Raw genomic sequence first — 24,995 nt, forward strand, 5'->3', positions numbered from 1 at the left:
AGCCCTACGTAAGTGGGAGAATCCTTCAGCCAGATGATAAAATCATATTTCTTCTAGCTACACTACTACTGCTATAATATCCATATCTTGATATTACTCACGATCGATCACAACAGCAGCAGCAAGCTCCAAGCTCCACAACACCCAAACACCGAAGATTCAAATCCCGATTTGATCATCAATCACTCACTAACTTATGGATGGATCCATTCAGTCGACTAAAAATCCTTGCTACTATACTCAAAATGCCCAAGCGAAGCATCATCATTTCCTCTATGGGAGTAGTAGCCTTGAATTAGTTACATGGAGATTTAACTGCTGTTCATCGGGCTAATTTCGTCCTTACCTCGGGGAGATTTCCCGCGTGAGTGGGAGTGAGGGTTGATGCCCAGTGAGGACCCGCTTAGATATTATATTCAGTTGGTAGTATAGGAGTTAGTTGAGGGTTTTATAGGGATCGATGCTGGGATGGTGTGGGATTGATATTTTCTTTTTTCTTCGAATTTTTTTCTTCTTTCTTTTACGAGGGGTTGGGAAAGCGGGTGCTAACTGTTTGTGGATTTTAGTGATTGATGATTGATTTGATTGATTTCTGGATCTACATAGAAATGGGTTTGTTGTTAGGATGGGGTGGTTGTGGTGCTGAAGAAGGTGATGGTTATGGTGAGAGATGAAACAGGTTTCATGGCTCGTTCTGGGAAATGTGCTATTGGTGGAACTGTTCTATCAATTTCTAAGGGTCTTGATGCCTGATTGTCATAAAGGTTTATCCATAGTGGGTTCTGCAGTTTGGCTATTTGTTGCAGGGATTTGGATCGGTGTCGCGTGGCCCACGATTGGCAGATGTGACGGTTTAGTGCCGGGATGGGAAAATCCAATTAAAGTTGCATTCGCTAAATCTGAGCTTGTGTATCACATACTAAGCGGTAAATTAAAAAAAAGAAAAAAAAATTAAAACTAGATCGTAAATCATGTGGTGGCCAACACTCTGCACTTCGTGTTTGGCCCGCCTCGAACAAAGGAAATTCACATGAGTGAGCGAGAAAGCTGAGACACAGGCCGAAACTCCTGGCTGATCCTGACGCGATCTTCACAAACACCGAGTAAAACCGACAATTAATACAAGTAAAGGAGGGTACGAAATATGGCTGTGCTCCAAGGCTTCTATGCTGATTGCCATGTCGCAATGTCAGCCGCAGTGATGTCGATGTTTTCCGGGATTAGGGTCTGTAGCTTTGAGACCTGAGTGGGTGCTGAAAGTGGGTTAGCTGTGAGATATTTCTCACCAATAGTAACGATGGGTCTTACTCGGACGTGGTGTAGCAGCGCCGGCCTGTACTTGAATAATACCCGATTCAACATATTCTTTCGTGGTGACGCCGTTGAAAGAGGCCGCTCCTAGCATAACCCGCATCCGATACCGACCAGGCTGTGTGAATTTGAGAGGCCCAAATCGAGCGTATCCGCTGGTGCCGTTGCCATTGCGACTGCGCACGCTAGATGTAAGCACGCCTGTGAGTCCTGAAGCTGGAGCAGTGCCTGCTTCATTCCTCAGCGAGGCATGCGCAACCAATTGTTGCACTCCTCGTGGGTTACCCACAGGTCGGACCCCCACAATTACTGGTAGAGTCACTGGTACGCCAAGGGGAACTGTTGTAGGAGGCGCAACCTCAAAGTTCATGCCATATTCACGGCTGGAGCTTCCGCCATCGTTCCTTCCGTTTCCTTGAACCATGATGATTGATGCGCGGGTGTGTATCGACTCGATGGCAATTTCGACAAGTAGTACTCAGCTAGGGCTCTGAGACTGATTTCCAGAGGTCAAGAAGAGATTGATCGCGAGGGAAGAAAGAGAAAGTGATGCGACAAGGGTCTATTTAAAGCAGAAAACCTGAGATTTCGAATTGAGACTGTAGGCTTGAGCTTGTTGAGTGAGCGGAGACATCGAAGAAAGGCTTCTTCCAGGGCCTTCATATATGCGTCCTCTCGTATATAGTAGCAACGGATCGCTAGGGTGCGATATAGGAGTCTCGAATTGAACCAGGAAAGTACTCAAGACGGCAATGGTCTTTTGCCACCACGAAGGAACTAAGATCAATAGATACTGGGGGTTCCAGTAACCGGGATCTGCACCAGAGGTCCCGTATGCCCCTAGGCTGCGGGATATTGAATGTTACCGGACGTTGGGTACTGCTAAACCTGCACGATCCTGCAACAGGGCGCTTGCATAGACGATATCCGCTTGAGACGATTTATTTGTCTGTGACTTGACGTTTTCTTTCCCCCCCCTTCCCCACTAGTACCCAGATCAACTACAGTTCGTGGTCTTTGGTACGCGTCAATTTGGGTCCCGTTAGCGCGGGTAGAAAGGAGAGAACCTTGGACAGTCCCAGAGTTGAACTTCTGGTCCCAAAGGTTGGAAAGCAGAGCGCACTGCGATGTCAAAGTGCGAATCCATGCCAGGGGATCTGATTCTGAAGCTTAACATCACTGGACCCAGTTGGATCAACTAGTGACTATCGGATGTATGACGATCAAGAACTATGGTTCGTGGCAGGTTTGTTTTTCCATGTATTTCATTACTTTTTCTGGCTGATATTGTACTTCCATGGCTTGCTCCGCCCGCGAACCATTTCGCTCCATAGGACGACTGCATATGGTTTGGGGAGGCGGAAATGGTCCCGTGGAGAGAAAGCTAGAGCCTGGGTGAGGAAGGATCATTCCTCATTAGTCTCCTTGCATTGACCTCCCGGGGAAATTGCGAGATCGAGCTAGGGATCTAGAGATACGGGTGCTAGGATCCCTTCCCAGTTACCCAAGCGCCAGATACCAAGCCCGGAAACTCAAATCTGTTGCGCAAAATCCGAGCTTTGGTGACTCCTGCTTACTACCTGGACCGTGCCGGAACCACGTTTTCGACAGCTCCCGGACGGGTGCTCACTCGTGCAATACCTATCCATCCTGCTCCCATCTGTACTTTTGTCAGACCGTGACTTGGGAGACTGTCTCATGTGGCGGATCCCCGGGACTTTCACAGCTATATTGGCCCTGGGAGTCTGAAGCGTCCCTGTCGCTCGTCTACCCGGTCCAGCGGTCAGAGCCCAGGTTCAGACCCAGGAGAGAGGATCCGTCTAACTAGGGTCTGGACTGGTGATGGAGTATACACTAATTTGACATTCCAGACTCCAAAGCCCGAGCAAGGTAAACAGAGATGATCCGACAAGGACGGGAACGGACAAGGTCCTGTCGCACTGCAGAAAAGGAGGGGCGACTGGGCGTCAAGCCCCAGGGGCTACTTCGCCACACAACATACCCCTTTGGGTCTAGATCAACACACCAGCCACATATCCCTCCTGCCTCATTGTGGCTGGTGTGTTCCCTGTGTAATCCCGAGATGCATGAGAGGCTGTTCAGTAATAGAGGAGATAACCTTAGACTCCGTCCTAGTAAACTCTGTCTGAATGCTGTTGCCTTGCATGGATCTCTGATGGCACTCCTGACACCGGTCTGCTCGGCTAGCAAATGACATTCTCCTCAAGATATCTGTGAGATAGACCCGAATTATGCCGGGATGATACTGCAGATGCCTCTTGGTCCCACTGCCTCTGAGACCACACAACATGTAGATCCTCTTTCTGTAGTTGGGGGTTTCGGCCGGATGAACGGTGGGTCCACTGCATGATACCCAGTACAACGGTGTGCGTGCAAGATCTAGACCCTGGGGTCTTCACCATCAGGGCTCCATGTCTGAAATGGTGACATGTAGTTTCTGCATTGCACTTATCGTGCTGATCCCTCGCACTTCGCGGAATACGGGTTTGTCATGCAGTGAGATAAGTGTGCAGTATGTCATGTTTACGTTCCTGAAATTTAACCCGATCAATAGACGGAGTTCCGGTCACACGCGAAGCCGTGACTCCCGCTGGTATTGAGATCATCGAATCTCATTTCATCATCGACAAGATCAAGATGGTGGTCATCGGGGATGATTGCTTTTTCAGACACCAATCGTTGAGTGTTTCTGCAATGCAATGCAAGATCGATCGGCGCTACTTCCTCCTGTAGGTTCCATGCCTCGGGATGCGTGGGACGAGACATGCTGCATGATGATTGGACGACTGCGCTATGGTTCACTAGTAGCCACTTGTGGCTGACACGATGATCAACGGCCCATCTGTGGCGGTGTAGTGAAACCACGGCCTTCCTTACGTTGCGGCGGGTGTGGCTAGTGGTCATCCGGAACTGTCATAGTTCAGCAAATAGTCCCGAATTGTGTCGTCGGGCACAACTTGGAACATCCTGCAAAGGGAGCTCTTACACCGCATTTACTGCAGGTGATGTGTTTGTTTCTGATTCCGTAATCCGGATCGCATTTGCAAAGTGGTCCAGTTCCAGGATCACCCATGCTTGAAGCTGACTTGTCTTTCGTCAATGCTGAAAGACATCGTTCATCATCACTCCACCCCCTAAATCCTCGTCTATTCCACTAGCGTCTACCGCTTACCCTTCGCCGTGGGGTGCCCCACGGTACGTTCTCTGCTTACTGACATGACTCGAGTCCCTGGATTCGCTCACCGTGTGACATCCATGATCAGTGAACTGAGAAGAGGCAAGTCATGGATGCAGCGAGGCATTACCAGTTTACCTGCCCCTTTTTGCCTCTGTCCAAGGGAGACAACCTTGCTCATCTGTGAATGTGCGATGCCGGTATGGTGTGATGCTGTCTTTAGAGTATATGTTCCAAATGCCGACGATATGATACACACGGCTTAGCGAATCATGTTACTATTCCTTTGCTTTTCCTATCCTTTCAGACATCAGAAAAAATAATTGGTGGGCCATCACCGTGCATGTAACCCTCCATGAACGTAGTATGCGGTCGATCATCGTTTGGTAGATCTTAATCTATACGAGGCTCAGGCCCCGCAACAAATCCCGCAACAATTGAGGCACAGGATGTCGGAAGGGGGCAACTCAATATTATGAGTGTATATAATTGCAGCAAGCTCATTAATCAGAGGTGGCAATCTCTGCGGTAGTATTTCCATCCCGCCCCGGTTGGAGCCTGTTGCCGATTACAAAGAGATCAGTGGCTTTAGGGATGTAGTGTCCCGGTAAGATAGCATCGGTGAACACACAACTGGGTCTTTATTCTTTATTTTCTTTTCTTTCTTGGCCATCCTTTTACCCTTGCTCATGTTCAGCTTGGGATTGCTTCGTTGAACAATCACATGGATGTTGGCTGATGGTGTCACAGATATCGCGAGTTATATGTCCCATATGTATCAGATATCACATGTACCAGGAAATTCAATAGGGCAGGGGCTGTTTTCCGTTGTTACCGCCACATGGGGCATGTCCTGTGTATTCCTGTTTTAGACCCAGGAAGGGCTAGACGGCGATCTTAAGCGGCCAAAAGTACAGGGCTGGGATTCACAAGGGCCCAATTGTGTCTGGAAGCCTTCCGGCAAGCCGGTCGACGATGGCCTTAGCAGACGACCTTCACTAGTAATGATCCTAATCAGCCACTGAGCGCCTTTGACCAAAAGAGGTACTGGACGTCAGCCCTAGATGTGCTAACCCCACAAGCAGCCGGGGGTATTTTTCGCCGCGGGCGTGTAGAAGTGTAGTAGCTATCCCGGTACTTGGTAACCGTGCCTTCGACCCAGAACCGGGGTTTAAGTATAGGCTATGGGCCGTGTAACCTAAAGACCAAAACAAACTTCAGTAGAATTTCCCTGTTTTCGCCGAGCTTGTTAGCAGGCTAATGAATAAAGTAATATCCAGGGGGCAATGCAAAAAAGGGGGGAAAGCCTCGTTGCGTTCAATTATTGAAGCAGCTGAGAGGTAGTCCCCTTAGTGGATTGAAATACGGGCTGGAGTGCTCGGTTGTGCTGGCGATGTGAGGACCATCAGGGGATCTCGACCATTGCAGCTTTCATTAATTTTTCTTCACTAATGGATTGATCTGAGACAGTGATGATCCTAGCATCAAACGATTCATTACTAGAAGAAAGAAAGGCATGAAAAAGAAAATATGAGTACCTATAGCCACATGTGCCATTCAATTAAATTAAGTGTGAAATGAATTGGGGATCGATTCTCAGGCTCTGAGCCTTGGGGTTGATGAGATTGAAGGGAAAAATGAGGCGAGAGAGTGAGGCGGGAAACCGACCATCTACGGTCACCTGATCTGAACATCCCTCATTCAGCAGGAGCAGAACGGAAACTCCAAAATAACGATAAGGGAAGTAATCGAATGTGTCTGTGAGAGCTAGGTCCAAACCATAGCGAGACAAAGTCCTCAAAGCTATGGCGTGCCCACTATATCCAAGTTCTCTGGCTCTGTAACCTTGGACAAGCCTGCGACATATCTTGTCTAGATTGACACCATGTGTCGATCATCAATGCAGTGCAAACACAGCTGAGCTGACACCTATTTTTAAATCCAGGCCCTCTGAAAAAGAATAAAATCCTCGCGAGAACTATAGAAAAACCCGACAGCCTGGTTCCAGATAAGAGACTATTGCTTCTACAATGCCTCTGCCAAGAATAGTGAAGACGGCCACCAGGACAAGGCATATCCTTGTCTTTGTGTTTTGGGCAATGTTAACATGGACCAGCCATAATCTATGGGATTCAGTCTCACCGACTGCATACTTGTGATATGCTGTAGCTATCATTGCGAACATATGCGAGAAATGTGTCGAATCTCTGAGATAATCGCTGTGATTTGTAGCCTTGAGATCGGCAGCGTTTTCTTAGCGCGATAAACCAGATGAAAGACCTTTCCTCCCAGGATTAGCCTTGCAATTCGATGGTTCTGAGGGAAGAGGAAGCTATTCTTTGGTATCCCTAGAATCATGTTACAAGGGACCACTCCCTAGGAAGACAAGTGCTCAAGTTCGAACCAAACAGACGGAATATTTCGATCAATGTAGCACAGGATAACTCGAAAAAGCATTCGTAAGAAGCCCAGTGTCTCTGAGCGGGTAGAGTACTACCTATCAACGGCTTCATTTGGTTGTTTGAATACTATGGCGCGGGAGTAGCTTTGTGGTAGAACATGCAGCATTCCGGAGGAAAAGCGAACAAAGTCTTGCTATATCTTTCGTCTTGTTCACATGGACAGTTTCATCGTGACAATCTACCCAGATCTGGGGAAGATAATGATACTGATTCTCAAGACAAGTTGGGCAATCAAATCAAAAGGGAGGCAAGGTTAAAAGCAAGGCGTGCAAACGTGTGTGAGGCCGAGGGATGCAACAATTTCGGGCCAGTGTCATGATTATGCAGCACCAGCCATTCCTTCCCTTTTCTTGCGCCTCCCACAAACCGCAAGACCACTCTCCACTGAAGCGACTGTTACTCCCAGTACATGACCTGGACGGCGCATATCTTATATTGTTACCAGGATGACTATCCCTTGCTTGTTATTCAATGAGGCTTCAATCAGATGGCACCCGTCTTGATGCATCTATATCAATCCCAACCCTTCACTCGATCATATGAAAACGCTCATGCATCTGTCATACAAGCCACGAAATACGTTGGTCTCAAAGCGTTGCTTCAGCTTTTCGCAGGCACAGTGTTATTCTTTATTGTTTCGGTTTTCTTCTGGAAAATTGCGAAGTTCTGTCGTTTCCTCACCCAGGGTAAAGTGCTCAAACAAGGAAACAAAACTACAACACGCTATAGCAGGATTTGGTATGGTTGGGTCTCAGCAAAACGACATAAGGAGAACAAAGCGCTAGCACGGAGAATTCTGCAAAAGCTCCATGATTGCGCAGTCTGGAGATCGCCAAGGGATGACTATCACTGGCTTTGGTGGGATCCTGGGCAGAAAATGCAGAATAGGTTTTGCGAAGAAAGGAGAAACCTGCGATGGCTACCGACCTGGTTTAAAAGCTATAGCTACATTGCTGCTGATACTATCTGGAACCCAGGGCCCCCTCCTCGCCACAGGAACACTACTACGTCGGACTTCTGCAGTGGATATGCTTCTCTCAAAGCTATGACCGGGGCGCTTTCGAGAAGTCACACACCTGGATCCATAACAAGTCGAACAATCTACTATGCGCTTGGAGGAAGCAATGTTACGAGCTCGTATAGCCAATTGTTCTTTCAGCGTGGCTATCAGCGAGCGTCAACGCGAGGAAAGGCAAGACAAACTCGCCAGTATCGAAGCGAATGCACAAGAGAGTGCAGGTTTGAGCGAGAACCTCTCAAATATGCAAGCAACATAGACATACTTCAAAGCCAGTCGCGCCATACATCTTGCAGCACTCGGATGCGCTTAGGATTTGCAGGTCGTGGCACAGGAGATATACGCAGTCTTTCGCTTCCATGCCTCAGCCAGAATTATGAGAGTTCGATCGCCTCAAATGCACCACACCGCGCCAAGGCAAGTTTTCCAGAAGGCGGAATAGAGACAATAAAAAGACTCCGAGGTTTCCGTAAGCACCAAGTCTTGTCTGCTCGGATGGCACTGCAACCGTCCAAATATACAGAGCTTCTAGGACCACCTGCCGGGACTCCGCGATCTGGGCTTTCTGTCACCAGTTCATCCGATCAGACATCTCTATTGATCCTGAACCAATCAAGGCGCAAAGAGGATTTCTCAACAAATTCCAGCACACTGATACCTAACAATCCTAACAACCATAATCATGTCAAGAATGTGGAAGCAGCGGTAAGTGTTGATCATATTGCTGGTTTAGCTGTGCGCTACTCTGCAGTCCCTGCATGTGGTCGATCAAGCTTACCCTGTCGCCTGGAGGCCCGCCATCGTACAGGACTAGGCTTGGAAGAAGAAAGGGATTCAGATGGTTGCACGCGACAGAAAGAGCCATTGCGCATGCATCGCTCTAGAACAAGGCAGTCCCGGGAGAGGAAGAAGCAGACAGGGCTTCTGGAAAGAAGAGTTCCTATTAGAGAGCTGACTAGTTGGGAGCTACAGTTCATAGATGGGCTGGACCGGAGACTGGAATGGCTCTACAACCAGCTCTGCCCAGGCCGGAGACCTTACCATTTCGCGCTGCTTGCGAACCACTGGCTCAATAAAGAAACCTGGCTGGTAATTGACCCACCTACGCGAATACCTATCGATGCTAGAAGGCGACTTGGAGATCCAAGATTCAACTCGCCATATCCAAAGCCTGACTGGGCCGCAAAACCAAAGTACCCAAGAGTGCCACGCAAAGCAGTTTATACTCCTAAAATTAACTCATGGAGGCTAGCTGTTAACAAACACCGAAAAGCATCTGGACTACGTGACATGGTCAAGACAATTAAACTTTACCCCGATTCGACGGCTGATCCACCAGATGGGAAGGTTGATCCATCATGCTGGATGCTGCGCAGACCCCCGCAAGGACCGTTCATGTCAGCCCGACAGGGAAAAGTGTATTATGAAGGAGGGGCAGGCTGGCAAGAGACATTCGATGATTGGCAAAAGATCCGCCATGGCTATCTGATTCGGAAAGCCATCCATGAAGGCAGAGTCAACAGAACAAGAGCAAAAGAAACTGCAGGAGCAATCAGCCGGTATTTTCATATGGCAACAGCAAAAGGCTCTTGATCTGCAAACGACTCATGTCTGGTCCGCTGACAGCACAGCGCGTTTTGGGCAGAAATTGTGTGGTTGCTCTGCAAACAGTTCGAATGTGTCAAGGGCGATTATATATCTGTGTGAAAGGATGATGTACGGGACAGATAACATGATGCAGCCTCTTTATGGTCTATCTGTATTGTTATGCTGCCTTCAGGCGCTTCCATCGGTTCCCAACGACCGCCTATCCTTACGAATCTGAAAGATGCCATCAAATGCCAAGTCTCTGAAATCGAATTGAATCCTGTGCCTTAGGCTTGAATAAAGAACATGGTAAATAGCGAGGCGAACAATGCAGTCATGGTGTCATTCCCCAGTTGCCGAAAACTCCGGTAATCCTTTCTGTGCCTTCAATGACGCTTCTTGTAGAGCATCGTGGCAGACACAGCATGTGATGTATAGTACAGTTGAATAATGCAGGTACAAATATGTAAAAGGCGATTGCCAGCTTCCCAACACACTCTGCGTGTATAAGCTGTTTAGAAACCCGGGGGGTTCACTCTCTGGCTGACACGGGTCCACTTGGGTAGCTCTGTAAGAGAAATAGCATTAGCACACGAAATTCGAACAGAATCCCCTTCGTTTGAGTCCCCTCTGGGAATGGCAGCCCTTCGACTTAGATGGGCCTAGGGTGTAACGTACTGTGAATGCCCTTGCGGTACTTCTTCTCCTTCTTGTCGAACAGTGTGTACTTGTCCTTCGGCAGCATCTCCTCCTCGCGAGGCATTTCCCTGTACCAGCGCTCGACGGACTTGGTGGTGTATCCATTGCGCTCCAGCGCGGCGGAGACAGTGTCGACAACCCGGTCAACGCCACGGAGGCGCTTCCTCTGGCGAGCCTTCTGAGGCTGGGAGAGGCGCCACGGAATCTTCCTATTCGATTGACGAGTGATATTAGCTTCACGGCGCATGATGATGACGATGGGGGTGCTTGTAGCAATGCGGGATGTCCGGGCGAGTGACAGGGGCAGTCCGATGGGATTGCGACCTACCAAAGAAGACCGGAGAAGAGCGGCGATGAGGGCTTGAACATCATCTTTGCAATTGACAACCGAATATAGTCACCGAAAGAAGGACGAAGGGAACGAAGGAGTGGGAGGCAAGCTATCAATCACAAGGAGCGGAAAGCCGAGTTGGCGGACGAAAATCCCGTCGAGGAGGTTTGGGGAGGTCCGTGCACGGCGAACCTCCGCGGGCCAACAATTGATTTCCTTCCCCGAATTTCTGCGAGGCCAATGAAGATGCCACCTGCTTTCACGCCGTCGATCCGGGGTTGTTCCCCCCTCCTCCTCTCCTCACTTTCTGCCTGCCGCTACGCTGTATTATATTACTTGCCCTTCTCCCTGTTACTGCTTGGATGGATCTCGGTTAGAGCGGGCTGAGTGAACAATGTCGCGCTCTACGGACTCTGGCGGCGCAACGGCCGATGCGCCCTCGCTTCCCTGGAGGGCATTGTCCTCCACCACCATCTTTGGGGTTGCAGCGTTATGCCGCTCATTTCTGTACCTCTGCAGTCGGCCACAAGCAAATGGATTGGATCAATTTCTCGAGCTCCTCGACTCGAGGAGTGATCCCTCGCAGAGAACGAGAGGCTTGCTCACAGGTATGCTGTCTAGTCTTTTCCCTCTTAGATCACTGTACCTAAAAGTTCTTATATCGGCTAACTGTTTTGGATTATTAGTTTCGAACCATACCAGCGTGTACGTGCCTACATTGCGTCTCGAAAGCTGAGGCGACCCGTTCAACTCCGACGTCAGAGAACGCTGACCATGGCCGCTTTAATTGAGCAGGATGGATGATCCGATCATGTGGGGATTCTTACCGATGCGCTATAACTTCGGACTTGCGAATTGGAATAAACGATGGGGGTTTGGAAGCCACGATATCTGTTATCAGACTAGGTACGGCAGTCCTCTTTGCCTGATTCAGTTTTGAAATGATCTGTTGCTGACTGACCGGACTGGTGTATAGGCCGTTAGCCCTTTTCTTCACCATGGGCCAAGTCCTGCCGACACATCGATCGGCCCATTCGCAATATGGTGGCCTCGCTCAGCCAGTCGTCACCCAGGCGATCCGACTCCTTTCGAAGGGACCGTTTCCCGCTGACCCTCATCTCGCTGTCCCCGAACGTCAATCGTGGAGTCTACAAAATGTTTGCGTCGATCCGTTTTCCGATCTGCCTACAGCCTACACTACCGACGGGCATGACTCCCACTTATCGCCGTCCTCCTACGCCTGCAACTCGTATTCCTGGTTCCATATATTCCCGGAGGGAAAGATCCACCAAGCGCCGAATAAGACTATGCGCTATTTCAAATGGGGTGTGGCACGACTGATCCTCGAGGCTAGCGAATGCCCGGATGTGGTGCCGATCTGGCTCGAGGGCTTCGACCAGGTTATGCACGAAAGCCGCGAATTCCCCCGGTTTCTGCCTCGTGTCGGAAAGGAGGTCAGCATCACTTTTGGACAGAAAGTGGATAGGGAGGCGGTTTTCGGAGAATACCGACGACGTTGGCAGAACATCAGGGCCAAGGCTGAACGCGTAGCCCCCGAGACTCGCGATTTGCCGTTTGGAGTGCTAAACGACCAGCTCTTATATGACCCTGAAGCAGTTGAGCTGCGAAAGGAGGTCACTAAGAAGGTCCGGGATCTCGTCCTTGATGTCCGTCGGACGAGAGGATTGTCAGACGAAGACCCGAAGGAAGGTCTAGTGGAGACATGGATGCAAGAGGGCCCTAAGCGCGAGGGTAAGATGGACGATGATTCATGGGTCCGCGATATTTGACGATGTGCATTACTGCGAAGCAAAAAACAACTGTACAATAGAACCTTGCATAGAAATAAAATATGGGCACAAGCAACATCACACGCTATCCCTTGTCTTCTCTACCGCAGCCTATCGACCAAAGAAGACTCAGCCTGGCTTTACGGCAAGTTAGCAATTGACCAATGACTCATTCTCACTCATAGCAAACCATCTAGTGAACTAACACACTAGTTGGTTAAATCGTGGCTCAGCCTTACTAAACCGAAGGGGCGAAAACAGCTGCGGCGAACGATAAGATGGGGAGGAGCTCCGCCGATCGGCCTCATCCCACTTCTGCCACATTGAAACCTCCCCCTTGAGTCTACTACTCTCCTCCCATCCCTATGCCCAAAAAGCACAAGAAGACCGCCTTTGCGAAACCAGCCAGCACTGCTCACCATACCCTCGCTTCCTCCGGCCCGCGACACGACCACCATGATCGTCTTCGTTCATCCCACGCTTCGTCCTCTTCCGCGGAGCAACCCTCCGTCAACGACCTGATTCACCACCTCCGCCGGACGCAGGTCTCCAATGGGCCTGAAAGCCCCTTTAGATTTGTCGCGCCTCGATCTGTACATCCCTCTTTACGGAACCTTCTTGAGCTACCGGAAACACCGCCTCCCCGCCCCCGCCCGGGGGCGCACCGTGTCGGGGTTGTTGGCTCGCTACGCTTGCGACGAACTGCAGGGCCACCACCACCAGAGAGCTGGCTCCTGGGCAGCCGGGATGATGCGGAGGAAGACGATGTTGATATTTCTGCTGCGGAGAAAGAAAGAGTCATCTACCGGTTAGAGCGTCTACCAGGCACGAACTTCCCTCTCAAGGGCAGTCTTGTCGAAACGGTGCTCAGGTCGATGGCCACATATTGGGAATGGCATATCGAGTATGACGGACCGTTCCTGGGAGCTCTACCGAATCACCTCAAAGTGCGCCTCCTCAGCTACATCGCTGTATATGCCAAGGATCGACCGCTGGGCGGGGTTATGCGCGGTCTGCGACCTCTATTCGAGAAATCCCGCGCTACCGATGACCCCGATATACACCAAGAAAGCGAGTCTGAAGTCACCCGTCTAGACCTAAGCAGCGCCATCGGTCGATGGCTAAGCTTGAAGCAGCTCTCCAGCGAGCTCCTCATCACCGAGAAGCCAAATACCGTGCAGCGCAAGCCCAAAGAATTCGTCCCCTCCTCCTGGGAAGAGGAATACGACGAAGTCGAAGAAGAGGGCAACATCATCACCCCAACAGCAAGCAATCCCACCACTATTCCCCATACACCATCCCCAACTCTCCGCTTCTCCAACCTCCGCTACCTCTCCCTCGCACACCCCAAACCCGGCACCGTCAACTGGAACTCCCTCATAAGCCTCCTCTCCCGCCTCTCCACCATCACCCACCTCTCCCTCGCCCACTGGCCCATACCCACCGTCACGCCCAACGCAATCAACGCCCGAATCCGCCACCCCAACCACCGCTCCCTAACCTTCTCCTACGGCGGCACCGACACCTACTCCGCCAGCGAAAACAACTGGGCCGAAGCAGCAGGTCTCCTCCGGCGCCTATCCCGCGTAACCTACTGCCTGAAATGGCTCGACCTCGAAGGCTGCGGCGACTGGATCCCAGCCCTAAAATGGCAAGACGGCGAATCATCAATCTCATCCGCGTACGCCATCTCCGGTCCCGAATGGAACACCTCCTGGCGAGACATTGAATACATTCGTCTCGGACCAGGCTGGCTGCCCCATATCGACGACGCCGAACTCCTCCCCGAGAATAGCATCAGCCTGAGCGGCTCCTCTTCCTCGTCTTTGTCGTCGCCTACCCGCTCCCTGGCTTTCTCAGCGCATGCGCCACCGCCGCATCCCGCTCTTGCGAGCCGTGTAGGAGGCGGTGGTGGTGGAGGAGATGTGGAGCCAGCGTCGGATTTACCGTGGGATGTGGAGGTCGAGCGGATCAAGTATCGGAGGGGAAAGGAGCTAGAGCGGTTCCGGGAGACGGTGCAGGCTGCGAAGGAAGTGCAGCAGTGGGTTTTGAGGTTGAGGAGGGAGGGGAAGGGCAAGTGGGTGCAGTTTTCTTTTGGGTTGGAGGGGATTGAGGAGGATGGGTTGAAGAAGTTGTTTGGGAAGGAGTGGGTGGGGGTTTTGCCTTGATGGGGTGGTTAGGTTATTGGGGTATGCATATATATTGATAGTTGATTAGAAGGTGGTAGGTATTTGTGAGGGTTGCATAGTAGTAGTTAGTATATAATACCTATAAGCTTAGTAGGTGATGTTGATGCTGTGGGATGTAGATGTTAGGTCCTGGTATATAACCTACTGAAAGGAAATAAAGCTTATATCAGATGGTGATAGAGAAATACAGCTTTGGAGTGAAATACAAGTGGCACATTTCATGATTTTATATTTGACATGCGATTATTGGAATTGGAGTTCTATATGCACGCACTATCCCAAACCGAATATGATGAACTTTTTCCCATGGAACCAAGAACAATATGTACATAATCCCTCATTCATCCACCACTGATCCCACACTAGTACAACGCCTATTTCCGGCCCCTATTAAACGTCTTCAACGGATCAACCTTTCTGACGCCCGAGGGCTTGCGGCCCTTGCCCTTGGCGCGGTTCTTATCTCTGGCCTTGCGGATGCGGTTGTCGCTGTTTTTCCGGAACCCAACAAAGCCGACATCCTCGCTGGAGATGCCCTTGCGACCCTTGGACGGCATCAGGTATTCGGGGATGTGTTTCAGGTGGGGTTGGATACGTGCAGAGCGCAGCTCGCCATCGTGACGGAGCTGGCGCAGCTCATCGGGGTTGTCTTCGAAGTGGCGCTTCAGCTTCTCGCTCTTGACCAGCTCCTGACGGATCTCACGAGCACGGGCTTCCTGGACGGCAAGGCGTGTGATGGCGCGAAGACCGTCGGTCATACGGTAGCGGAAGGCGTCGACTTGGCTCATCTCAAAGTGGTAGGGCTTGACTTCGTGGCCATGTTTGGATTGACGTTTGACGATCTTGGCCAGGACGGCTTCGTCGTGTTTGGCGGTGGGGAAGGAGGTGGGCTTGTGCTTTCCGTACTGGTCTGCTGGGACGACGAACGAGAGCGCCATGCCGGTCTTGCCGCCACGGCCGGTTCGTCCGATGCGGTGTGTGTAGGATTTGGCGGTTGTGGGGAGGTCGAAGTTCAAAACGCAGGCCACATTCTGGAAGTCGATACCACGAGAGATACCATAGTCCTTTTCTTTCGCGGTGAGCTTGCGGCGCTTGTCGGGACGATTCGATTTGCTCTTGTCATCTTCGGCCTCTTCGTCGTCACTGGATCCCATGACACCAGCAGCTTCCTCCCCCTCATCAGCGTCGGCGTTCTTGGCCTTTTTCGACTTGGATCCTAGGACTTCCTGATCGTCTGCAGCGATAATGATGTCGTAAACACCCTTGTTGAATTCCTGGACGACGTGGATTCGAGAGTTCACTGGCAACTCGGAGTTGAGAACACAGCTCTTGACGCCGAACTGTTCCAGGAAAAGCTTGAGGCGGTAGCAACGGTCGATGTCTCCGACAAATATGATGACCTTGCCCTTGATGAGCTGGAGCTTGAAGATCACGTATGTCAGGAGAAATTTCTCATCCTCTGCGCATCTGGTGGGCGAAGTAGTTAGTACAGCGCTTTGATCATTTGCCGTGTACAAAGCATGCTTACTTGACAACAAATTGGCTAACACCAGCGCCCTTCTCCTCCTTATCCTCCAACTTCAGCACAACAGGGCTGCGACAGAACAGTCCCTTCAGAGTGTCCACTTCCGAGGTGAGCGTAGCACTCATGAGGAAGGTCTGTACGCCACGGGGAATCGCCTTGGAAAGCGCATTAATATCTTCGTCGTATCCGTACGAAAGGACCAAGTCGGCTTCGTCGATGACCAAATGTGTGAGGTTATCCAGCGAAAGAGAGGAGTTTCCGAGGTTGGCAATCACACGAGCGGGAGTGGAGATGACGATATCGGGGTAATCAGAGAGCATAGTGCGCTGTACGGCCTCGGAGACCTTCTGAGTGAGGTTCACAGAGCGAACATCCTTTCCGCAGAAAGCAGCGAATGTGGTGACGACGTTCTGAACCTGTTCTGCAAGCTCTCGAGTGGGGACGAGGATGAGGCCTGTGGTGGCTTTAAATGAGGGGTCGGCCTAGCAGCAGAATACGATTAGTTTGCCTTTTTGATGTCTACCGATAATTCCGGGGAGTACTGACAGCTTTCTTCTGAATAATGGTCTGAAGGATAGGGAGGACATATGCGGCGGTCTTTCCGGAGCCGGTCTTTGCACGAGCTGGTATTGTTAGTATGCTTATCATCCACCATAGACACTGGGATATACACACCAAGAATATCTTTGCCAGCGAGCGCCAGTGGGATGGCCTTCGCCTGGACGAGCGTAGGCTTGGTGAACTTCTCTTTGATCAAGGCTTGGCGCAGTCGCGGATCCAGGTTGAGACTTTCAAAGTCGGCCTCGTTCGCATCGGGGGCTTCCTTGGTCTCCGCAACTTCGGGGGAGGGAACATCATTAGCATCCAACTTGCGCTTCATTGTGGCGATATAAATTCCCAGATTTCACTGCTAGTTTAAGGGATGGGAGTCTGGGGAAGCTGGTGAACGACTGGAAAGTTTTCCTCATTCAAGCGGGCTGGAAAATCCGTCGGGCGGTGAGATTTTCCGAGGCTCTGATTTTGGATGAACTCCACTTGCGCTCCACCGATAAGCCTGTTGGCTGCTATCACATCTCCATTCCCTCGTGCGAAGTACACTCCAGTATCTCTTGCCATTTAAGGGTCAACAAACTGAGAGACCTTCTAGTTCTTAGCCATGTCGCCGCTTAGGTATCAGATAGCAGTCTATCAGGCCGACCCGTCGCTCTTTCTTTTTTATGGCTTCGCTCCTTCTACGAAATGCCCCTTAGAGGAGATATCCACGAAGTTGCTGCTACGGCTTCCACTGCAGCTCATCGACTAATTTAGCCCTACCACTCGCGCCAGATTCTATCAATTCTATTCTACTTTCATTTCCATTATGCTCCCTAGGAATATTCATGCTACTGGCTTCTCCTCTGGAGATGAATCTGATTGTCCAAATACTTTAGAACGCAATTTCCCCAGCCATCCACCTCCCTTCCCACTGAACACAACAATTGATCCCAAATTCAAACCTGCCTCGGGATCCCGTCCGAGCTTAGCAGAGCAAGCCTTGACAGGGAATGCCAGTGATTGTTTACGGAAAGTAGACTCAAATTCAGGTTTCGTATCACACAGCAAGGAAGACGGGATAACGCAAACTACAGTCGATGATGCAAACTGCCTGCCTAAGAAACGTCATTGGGAACATCACATACCACCAGTTGGTGATACTGATATGACAGATGCTTATATAGCGCAGAAAGAATGCCATGAGCAGCAGAAGTTGATCGCGATAGACAGGCACAAAGTGCACAAGTTGCGTGCCATGATGTGGGAGCAGAGAGAAGAGGAAACGGCTGTGAGGGATTCTGTTAGAGCACATCTCGGTGCTATTACATGTTGCACTTGCCAATCTACTGCACAGCTCATTGAAAAGGATTACGCAGCTCTCCGGTCGATCGCGCTCTATCATTTGGATTTGGAATACCAGCTTAATCAGTCTGAGGATGAATTAGAGGAGCTTGAACAGGAACTCGCTCGCTCAGCCGCCCGACTGAGCCGCCTATTCCGCCCGGTAGATAATAGGGCACCTCAAGGTGTTAGGACCAAATTTGGGGTTGCGCGTTCTAGCTCTGATCCTCGAGGCTTTGATACCCAATCGGTTCCGCTGACCACATCTGAGAGGAAGAATGATTCGCAGCAGCAGCAGCCCCATCTCTTCACATCACAGGTGCAGGAATCCATATCTGGCGCAGAGAGAGCCCCAGTCTCTCAAACAAGCACGCGTCCAGTAAGTCCAGATTATAGGTTCTCGCAAGCTTGGGATCGGATAGAGGCACAGCCATGCTATGACATCGCCGACTTCGAGTCAGACCTTGACGAGATAGTCCAAAGTGATCCAGGATTTGCAGGGCGCACAGCTCACTCCGTGGGCATTCGCAGTCGTTCTGCAGATGACATCTATTCTTCAGATGACCTAGTCAAAGACCCGTTCAAGTTGACGATTCGTGAAAGGTCCTCCCCTTATGATCAGGATGATTTCGATAGCACTGGGCCGCCCTTTCAGCGGCATAAGTTCATAGACAACTGGATCCTTCACCAAGTTCGCACCTCATCGCTGGAAAGTGCACGTCTGAGATCCCATCCCGTATGGGAAACTTTACGTACCCAGGGCTTGACCGATGAAGACATCAGTCAATTGGCTCTTGGAAGCTGGCACTCAAAAGACGCAGGTGCGGTGGTGTCTAGTGGTTCGACAATCAAACCCTCTAAAAAGCCGGAACAAGCCAGCACTGTTATATGGCACGGGACCTGCAGGTCTTTCAACAATCGAAAGAGAACTAATTCCATAGCTTTTGGCACTCGGCCACCTCTCCGTCGCATGTCTCTCTATGATTCCGCCTGGCGGGGATTTGGCCCTGAAGATGAAGGCAGTCAACCAGCAGACTTGGCCAAGGGGAATGAGTAATTGGTATATTGCAATATCCGTTCGTTTAGATAGTAAAGCATAGCACAGAGGTTGATTGCTAGTCATGGCTCATCGTTAATGACAATATGCCAGCACTTGGATAGCTTTCAAAATGCATACTATTATCACAATTCGCTAGTCTAAAGTATAACAATGCCCTTACAAGCCCAAGTTGATGGCACAACCCAGCCCAATAATGTCAAAGATCTTGTGTAATATCATATAGTCAATTCCACTGCAATCAACTGCCATGATCAAAGATTCCATCCTATAGTATCATCGAGTATCGTTTCCATACCATATCCACCCATAAAGTAAAAACAACAAATAGAACAAGAAGAATAACAAGCACAATTCTTTGTACATCCATTGCATATCATATCATAGCATATCATAGCATACCATATCCATATCCATAATAATTTCATATCAGATCATTTACTTTCCGAATAACCCAATGCATCCGTCAAATAAGCAAGCAAGAAAGCAAGCAGTAATCAACCAACAAATCAATCACTCTCACTCAAGCTGTCCCTTCTCCTCCCACGTCCTCCCTCCCTTCTATACCCCTTACTCAGCCCCGGAATCGGATGATGATAACTCCTAGTTCCCGTATCCTCCGTATCCACATTCGAATACTGATACTCGGACCTCGACGGCGCCGACGACGAGAAATCCAACGGTTCCGTGTAGTGGCCCCGCACGGACTGTCTCTCCCGCTTGCGGGGACTACTAGTCCGTGATCCGGAGGACTCACTCGGCGGGGGATTCCTGCGTCGTTCACGCCGACGGTTATGTCTTCTCGCCGAGGGTTCGCGGCTATGACGGCGGTCGTGATGGTCGTCGCGGGTCGGTGCCTGGCTAAGGGTATCCTCGCTGCCGGGTACGAAGGAGAAGTCACGTCGTCTGCTCTGTTTCCGGGATGGTGCTTTAGCGGGGGCAGGAGCCGGATCGTAAGCGTAGTCGCGAACTTGACTTCCGCTGATTTCGCTCTGATTGTAATGACTCGCTGGGTTGGAGAGGTCGTAGTCACTGCCATAGTAGGTTCCCTCTCCTTCGCGATTAATGCCCCCGACACGGGCGGCTTTTTCCTTTCTGTACGCGGCAACGTCCTCGTCGACTTCGTTTTCCCAGTTCGCGGTCATTTCGTCGTCCTTGCGCCGACGACGGAATTTCTCGCGGAGCTTGCGGCGCCGTTTACGTTCTTTCTCGGCGGAGGTAGCCCCCGTTACGCCGGTCTTTTCGGTCAGGTTGGTGGCGGTTTCGTCGGTGTAGGTGTAGCCGTCGTCGCTGTAGCCTTTGTGGTAGACGCTGCCGCCGCCGAGTTTGGTGCTTTTCGTGGCGTTGGATAAGGTGCGCCCGTCGGGGCCTTTGCGGCGGAGAACGGTCGATTTGTATTCTTCCCAGTCGCCTTTGCGCCAGATGAAGCCGCCGTTTTTGGCCCAGAAGAAGAACCAGATTGCGGCGAGGACGAAGGCGGCGCCCAAGATGGCGAAGAGCGCCATTAGGCCTTTCATGTTGATGTGGCTTGGTTCGACGGTGCCGGAGCCTGGGGCCCAGGTTGTGCTGGACCGGCCGAAGAGGTGGGTGTGAGGGGAGGCATTTTGGTCGTGTTGCTCTGAGGTCGTGATGGTGGTTTGGGTGCTGGCGGGGAGGAGCGTGGCAGAGGGGTGGATGGGAGGCATGGTTGTTGAGGTTTGAAGAGCCGTCAAGAGCTTGGAGCTCTAGACGGGACTCTGGATGGAGGTGATGGTGGTTAGTTTGGTTGTGGGATGGGGTGGGTATGGGGTGTGATTGGAATGTGGATGTGTACCTTTATCGAGGCTGTCAGTGTGAGATCGAGTTTATGGCTCTTATCTGGATTCCGATCGGTCGGGATACTATGTAGATGGTAGATGGTTGGAATGTGGATCGCACGATGTGGTGTATTGCTAGACAAACTGGTTAGTCTATGCAACGGGGATGGTGACCAGCTCCGTCAGGGACGGAAAAGGGCAGAATTGAAGGCACTCAGCGAGCAGAATGGACGAGCAGCCGCCGAAAATGAGGAGGTTGGAGTAAATGGCGAGGCTGGGGATGACGCCGGTTTGTTTGGGTGTCCGGCGTGGCCCCGGCAACTCGCTGACTCAGCAGCCCTATCTTATCAGGATCACCATCTAAAAGTATAACTTTACAGGTGGACAGTCCTTGAGTTTAGAGGGACCGGATCGACAGTGCGTACGAGCCCAATTATGATGCTTGCGGTTATTCCCGATGACAGTCTTAGGTTTCAGCCAATCTTCTTCACTGGAAGTTTACGGAGCTCAACAAGCAGGGGGCGGGAGGCAACAATGAATCCTGCGAGTTGACAGCGGGGGACCCTTGAGATTAGCCTGGAGTAAAGATAGTACAAATAAAGCCGGAACACTGGGATCTACGGGTGGTTGGCTGTGGATAACACTAGCAACTCCAGGGAATGGAGTTAGACTCATCCAGGAAATGAGTCACGAGTATTGGGCATCAACGTTTGGATGATGGAAATGAAAGACGGGAAGATTGAGGGATATACCGAGGTGATCGTGGGCTGAGTCGACAATGATAACCCGAGATGTTATGTCTTACTTGCATTTTAGGTACTCGGGAATGAGGATGGAATTAATATTTACCCGATAGTTTGACATGAAGTGGTAGATTTGAGTCCGTGGCTCATTAAATTGGGCCAATGGCGATAAATGTAATCCTGGTAAGCTAGTATGACGCAGAAACCACGTTTAGAGTTGTGCCTCACTCAGCCTCAGCTGAGCAGGGACAGGGAGGTCGTCTGATTTCAAATTCCAGATATCGCCTTTATTGTCCTTCTCGGTCCGATCGATGCCAACAGTATCCGTGTAGATGCATATCAATTGCGCTGTGGACAGGCAACCTCTCTCTGTAGCCAGACGTGTGAAAACACGACAGTGTTCTCGCAATATGACTCACGGGATCTTTGATTTCTAAACCCCTTGTCATGAGGTTAATGTAATATCAGTGCCCGAAGAAGCTTGTTGAGAAGCAGCAAGAACTAGGTTGATTGATCCATTGACCAACATTGCCACAGACATGGGTATCCAACTCATCCGAGACCGGAAGACCTTGGAGGAGTGACGGGAATGATGGACTATCACAGGTTCGTTTATGCCTGTCATTCGCAGTTAAGTGTCAGGACTGTAACAAGCCGGAGCAGAGAACTGCGATGCAAATTGTTTGCTAGCGGGCAGAGTTGTCTGGAACCCATTTTCTAGCGTGCTTCGACTCCATATTCCATGCCGTTTGCTCACCGGAAACTCCACCAGGATGGAGGATCAAGATATCAGCCAGCTAGACGATGCCGGTAAGTGGGGTAGAAGAGCATTCTAGAGTAGATGACCACTTCTTTATGTCATGGGGAGTTCAATCTGCAGTAAATTGGAGCAAAAGCTTTTCTATAGATTTTTATTCCGCGCAGGACAGCTTAGGATAATCGCATTTGAATGGATATACCTGAGTGACACCGATCAAGTTTGCGTGAACCTGTTTTCCAATTTGACATCGCAAAATCTGGATGGTAAAACTTTTTTAACTTTTGCCCCTCCGGTTGAGAGATTTTCACCTGCAGAGGCGGACGGCAAGAAGCGCCTCAGTGGAGGCCGCAGTCGTTATTGGGCCGCAACGGGGTTCCTGCCAGCGTCCAGGATTTTTGGGCAGCCAACAAGACGGGATTGTCTCGGACAGAGCATGGATCCTATCTTATTTGATTATTGCAGACCCATGACGATGTTTCCGGCTCAGCGCTGATCACACGGAATTGGAAATGACAGATCTGGGTAATGGTTGAGGAAGCTCCCCATCCATCCTCACCATCACCAACACCATCATCATACATCAACCTGCTAGTCTTGTGAAGTTGTAGTGGCAGTCAAGCCTGGTCCGTGGTTCGGTTCCGCTCAGACCCAGGGTTCCTCCGATGGAGCCCGGGTTTATTGGGTGGGGGAGCCTAGCGGTTTTATTTCCACTTCCCCTGGCGTTATGGCCGATACGCAGTTTATGGCCAGTGCCTTTCTGGCATTTTGAGATGACGCACTAGTGGTTAGGTTGGGACTTGAGAGAGAATGAACGTTCGATGATATCCCGAGAGTAAGGCTCTGAAAGCCACCGTGAATAACGCTTCGTGCTACACTGTATAGGATATTGTTGGAAGGCGCGGATCGTTGTCCATCACGAGGCAGGATGTTTCCGGCCAGTTGCTAAGCAGTCCTGGTGCGACGCCGCCATGACAATGTTGACAGACTCACAACGGACGTTGCACCAAGCTGCCAGCTAATCTAGCTTTCTAGACTGGAAGAGAAAGACAATCTCTTTCACATTATGCCTTGGTTCATTACTGTGTCACTGTGCCACTCTGTCATGGCTGAGTACCGACGGGGATACCTGGTACAATAAACCGCCATGCATACCCGCATTTCATCTCTTCAGATACATTGCAAGCCTTACTATGCATGCAGTTGGAGACAGGGAGCGAAGCATGTGACGTATCTGATCGATTCGACATTTGAGGCTGGGGTCTTCGGGGTTGTCTTTCCTTATCTGACCAGGGACTTGGGACGCAACCGACGAACCGACTCGATAGTAACAAGCATTGCGCACACGCTTTTGAAGGAGTCCGAATTTTAGTGCTGGCAGGTTATCATATTGATAGCTTCGCAGGCAACATCAAAATGTTCGGAATGTGATGGCGATAAGGATGATGGGAGGTAATGGATCCGGGGAATAAATGCCACGCGCTCGGAACAAAAGGCTACAGCGTAGGTACCAGGGTTGAATACCCGTGGGAGTGGGAACGAAGAATACTCCGGACATCAATTCCTCGACATTTGGATAGATCAAATCACCTCTGTCATGGAGCGGTTGATTGACCGTGCTTATGGTGCTGATACGCCAATGGATGAAATTGATCCCGACCTTGCATCTGCAGGTGAGTTCCCTGTCGACAGGCCAAACATAAGATCCTGCTGAAGCAGACCCCAGCATGTGTGACGTATGTAAGGTTCGTGGGTGGTAGAAACTGTGTGTTTACATCTCGAGTCATCCTCAATATTCAACCCGGGTGTTTCCTTGCTATACGACTCGCGCTGGCAATAATCCGCCATGGGTGCCTTCCTATCCATTGTCGAGGCGGGAGAGAGTCCTGACAGACGGTAACGAGCGGTAATACCGGGTGAGTTAGCGGCAGATCAGGCATCGACCGGCAGCCAGTCAGGGTGGCATCCCCACCTCCTTGCGACTTCAACCGTTCCGACCCTTCTGTCTTCTTTTCCCACCAGGAATGCCTCGGATAGAGATGAGACGCGATGCGATTGCTGACAGACCCGAAACGGGAAAATGAAGACTAGCAGGGAAGTGTCCATGAAGACAGAAAATGTAAAAAAGGGAGGTTCGGGAAAATGGAAGGGACAACAACCTGAATAGAGAGCAGGGATGTTTGGATATGGAAGAAAGGGAAAGCATGTCGAGTGTGCAGTTACGATGTCAATACTTGTATGGTTCGAAGCATAGTGGGAATCTTCCTTCTCGGTTGTCCTTGATGGACTCAAAGAAAGAAAACTCTGTAGTAGTAGGTAGATAGTGGTAAGGAAGTAGTAGTATTCGCGTTGAGTCACGATGATAAATTTGATTGGCGCGTGGTGGTATTTCATTCCATTCTTTTCTTACTTTTTTCAAGTTCAAAGAATCCGATCTGGAACTCTGTAATTCCGCCTTGCATCCGTCCTCGGGTTTGATTCGATCCGGGGTCTGTTGGTTTTCCACACAGTCAAGTACGTATTATGGATCCCTTTCAACTTTTTTTCTTTTCTTAATTTATCTTCCCAATCTACAACAGAGTAGGGACACATCGTGAGATTCGTTCCGATCCGGTCCAGGGATGATGGGATGAAAGCTGACCGACGACGATGACTGACT

The 24,995-nt window shown here is 50.4% G+C and overlaps 10 protein-coding genes across 10 annotated transcripts; 4 read left to right on the forward strand and 6 right to left on the reverse strand.

Annotated features, from left to right (window-relative positions):
* Window positions 1-1,059: 1,059 nt before the first annotated feature.
* On the reverse strand, window positions 1,060-2,129 carry BO87DRAFT_16575 (uncharacterized protein). Its single transcript, XM_025618287.1, has 2 exons — window positions 1,309-2,129; window positions 1,060-1,253 (listed from the first exon to the last, which is right to left on the reverse strand). Exons 1-2 carry the CDS (start codon window positions 1,733-1,735, stop codon window positions 1,165-1,167), a joined length of 516 nt encoding a protein of 171 aa, XP_025481537.1. The 5' UTR covers window positions 1,736-2,129; the 3' UTR covers window positions 1,060-1,164.
* Window positions 2,130-3,111: 982 nt separating this feature from the next.
* BO87DRAFT_16565 (uncharacterized protein) lies at window positions 3,112-3,702 on the forward strand. Its single transcript, XM_025618285.1, has one exon. It carries the CDS (start codon window positions 3,212-3,214, stop codon window positions 3,524-3,526), a length of 315 nt encoding a protein of 104 aa, XP_025481538.1. The 5' UTR covers window positions 3,112-3,211; the 3' UTR covers window positions 3,527-3,702.
* On the reverse strand, window positions 3,703-4,313 carry BO87DRAFT_16564 (uncharacterized protein). The gene has a single exon (XM_025618284.1). It carries the CDS (start codon window positions 4,234-4,236, stop codon window positions 3,880-3,882), a length of 357 nt encoding a protein of 118 aa, XP_025481539.1. The 5' UTR covers window positions 4,237-4,313; the 3' UTR covers window positions 3,703-3,879.
* A 1,882-nt stretch (window positions 4,314-6,195) lies between these two features.
* On the reverse strand, window positions 6,196-6,649 carry BO87DRAFT_16581 (uncharacterized protein). Its single transcript, XM_025618288.1, has one exon. It carries the CDS (start codon window positions 6,580-6,582, stop codon window positions 6,325-6,327), a length of 258 nt encoding a protein of 85 aa, XP_025481540.1. The 5' UTR covers window positions 6,583-6,649; the 3' UTR covers window positions 6,196-6,324.
* A 421-nt stretch (window positions 6,650-7,070) lies between these two features.
* BO87DRAFT_304862 (uncharacterized protein) lies at window positions 7,071-9,580 on the forward strand (the record flags this gene model as incomplete). The annotated part of the gene is made up of 2 exons (XM_025619297.1): window positions 7,071-7,139; window positions 7,739-9,580. Coding segments are annotated over 2 exons (1,911 nt in total), but the record flags the coding sequence as incomplete, so codon positions are not given.
* A 509-nt stretch (window positions 9,581-10,089) lies between these two features.
* Window positions 10,090-10,520, reverse strand: BO87DRAFT_424344 (mitochondrial 54S ribosomal protein mL60; the record flags this gene model as incomplete). Its single annotated transcript, XM_025627223.1, has 2 exons — window positions 10,090-10,142; window positions 10,253-10,520. 2 exons carry the CDS (start codon window positions 10,518-10,520, stop codon window positions 10,090-10,092), a joined length of 321 nt encoding a protein of 106 aa, XP_025481542.1.
* Window positions 10,521-11,400: 880 nt separating this feature from the next.
* Window positions 11,401-14,562, forward strand: BO87DRAFT_395536 (uncharacterized protein; the record flags this gene model as incomplete). Its single annotated transcript, XM_025625191.1, has 3 exons — window positions 11,401-11,510; window positions 11,581-12,379; window positions 12,772-14,562. 3 exons carry the CDS (start codon window positions 11,401-11,403, stop codon window positions 14,560-14,562), a joined length of 2,700 nt encoding a protein of 899 aa, XP_025481543.1.
* Window positions 14,563-14,823: 261 nt separating this feature from the next.
* Window positions 14,824-17,071, reverse strand: dbp9 (ATP-dependent DNA/RNA helicase). The gene is made up of 4 exons (XM_025626641.1): window positions 16,784-17,071; window positions 16,655-16,731; window positions 16,112-16,590; window positions 14,824-16,050 (listed from the first exon to the last, which is right to left on the reverse strand). The coding sequence occupies exons 1-4, from the start codon at window positions 16,986-16,988 to the stop codon at window positions 14,958-14,960; spliced, it is 1,854 nt and encodes a 617-aa protein (XP_025481544.1). The 5' UTR covers window positions 16,989-17,071; the 3' UTR covers window positions 14,824-14,957.
* Window positions 17,072-17,181: 110 nt separating this feature from the next.
* Window positions 17,182-19,130, forward strand: BO87DRAFT_375076 (uncharacterized protein). Its single transcript, XM_025622943.1, has one exon. It carries the CDS (start codon window positions 17,469-17,471, stop codon window positions 19,038-19,040), a length of 1,572 nt encoding a protein of 523 aa, XP_025481545.1. The 5' UTR covers window positions 17,182-17,468; the 3' UTR covers window positions 19,041-19,130.
* Window positions 19,131-19,195: 65 nt separating this feature from the next.
* Window positions 19,196-21,199, reverse strand: BO87DRAFT_375077 (uncharacterized protein; the record flags this gene model as incomplete). Its single annotated transcript, XM_025622944.1, has 2 exons — window positions 20,854-21,199; window positions 19,196-20,776 (listed from the first exon to the last, which is right to left on the reverse strand). A coding segment is annotated over exon 2 (1,172 nt), but the record flags the coding sequence as incomplete, so codon positions are not given.
* Between the last annotated feature and the right edge of the window lie 3,796 nt (window positions 21,200-24,995).

This window comes from Aspergillus neoniger, assembly GCF_003184625.1.
Source record: "Aspergillus neoniger CBS 115656 unplaced genomic scaffold BO87scaffold_10, whole genome shotgun sequence".
NCBI classification, from domain to species: Eukaryota; Fungi; Ascomycota; class Eurotiomycetes; order Eurotiales; family Aspergillaceae; genus Aspergillus; species Aspergillus neoniger.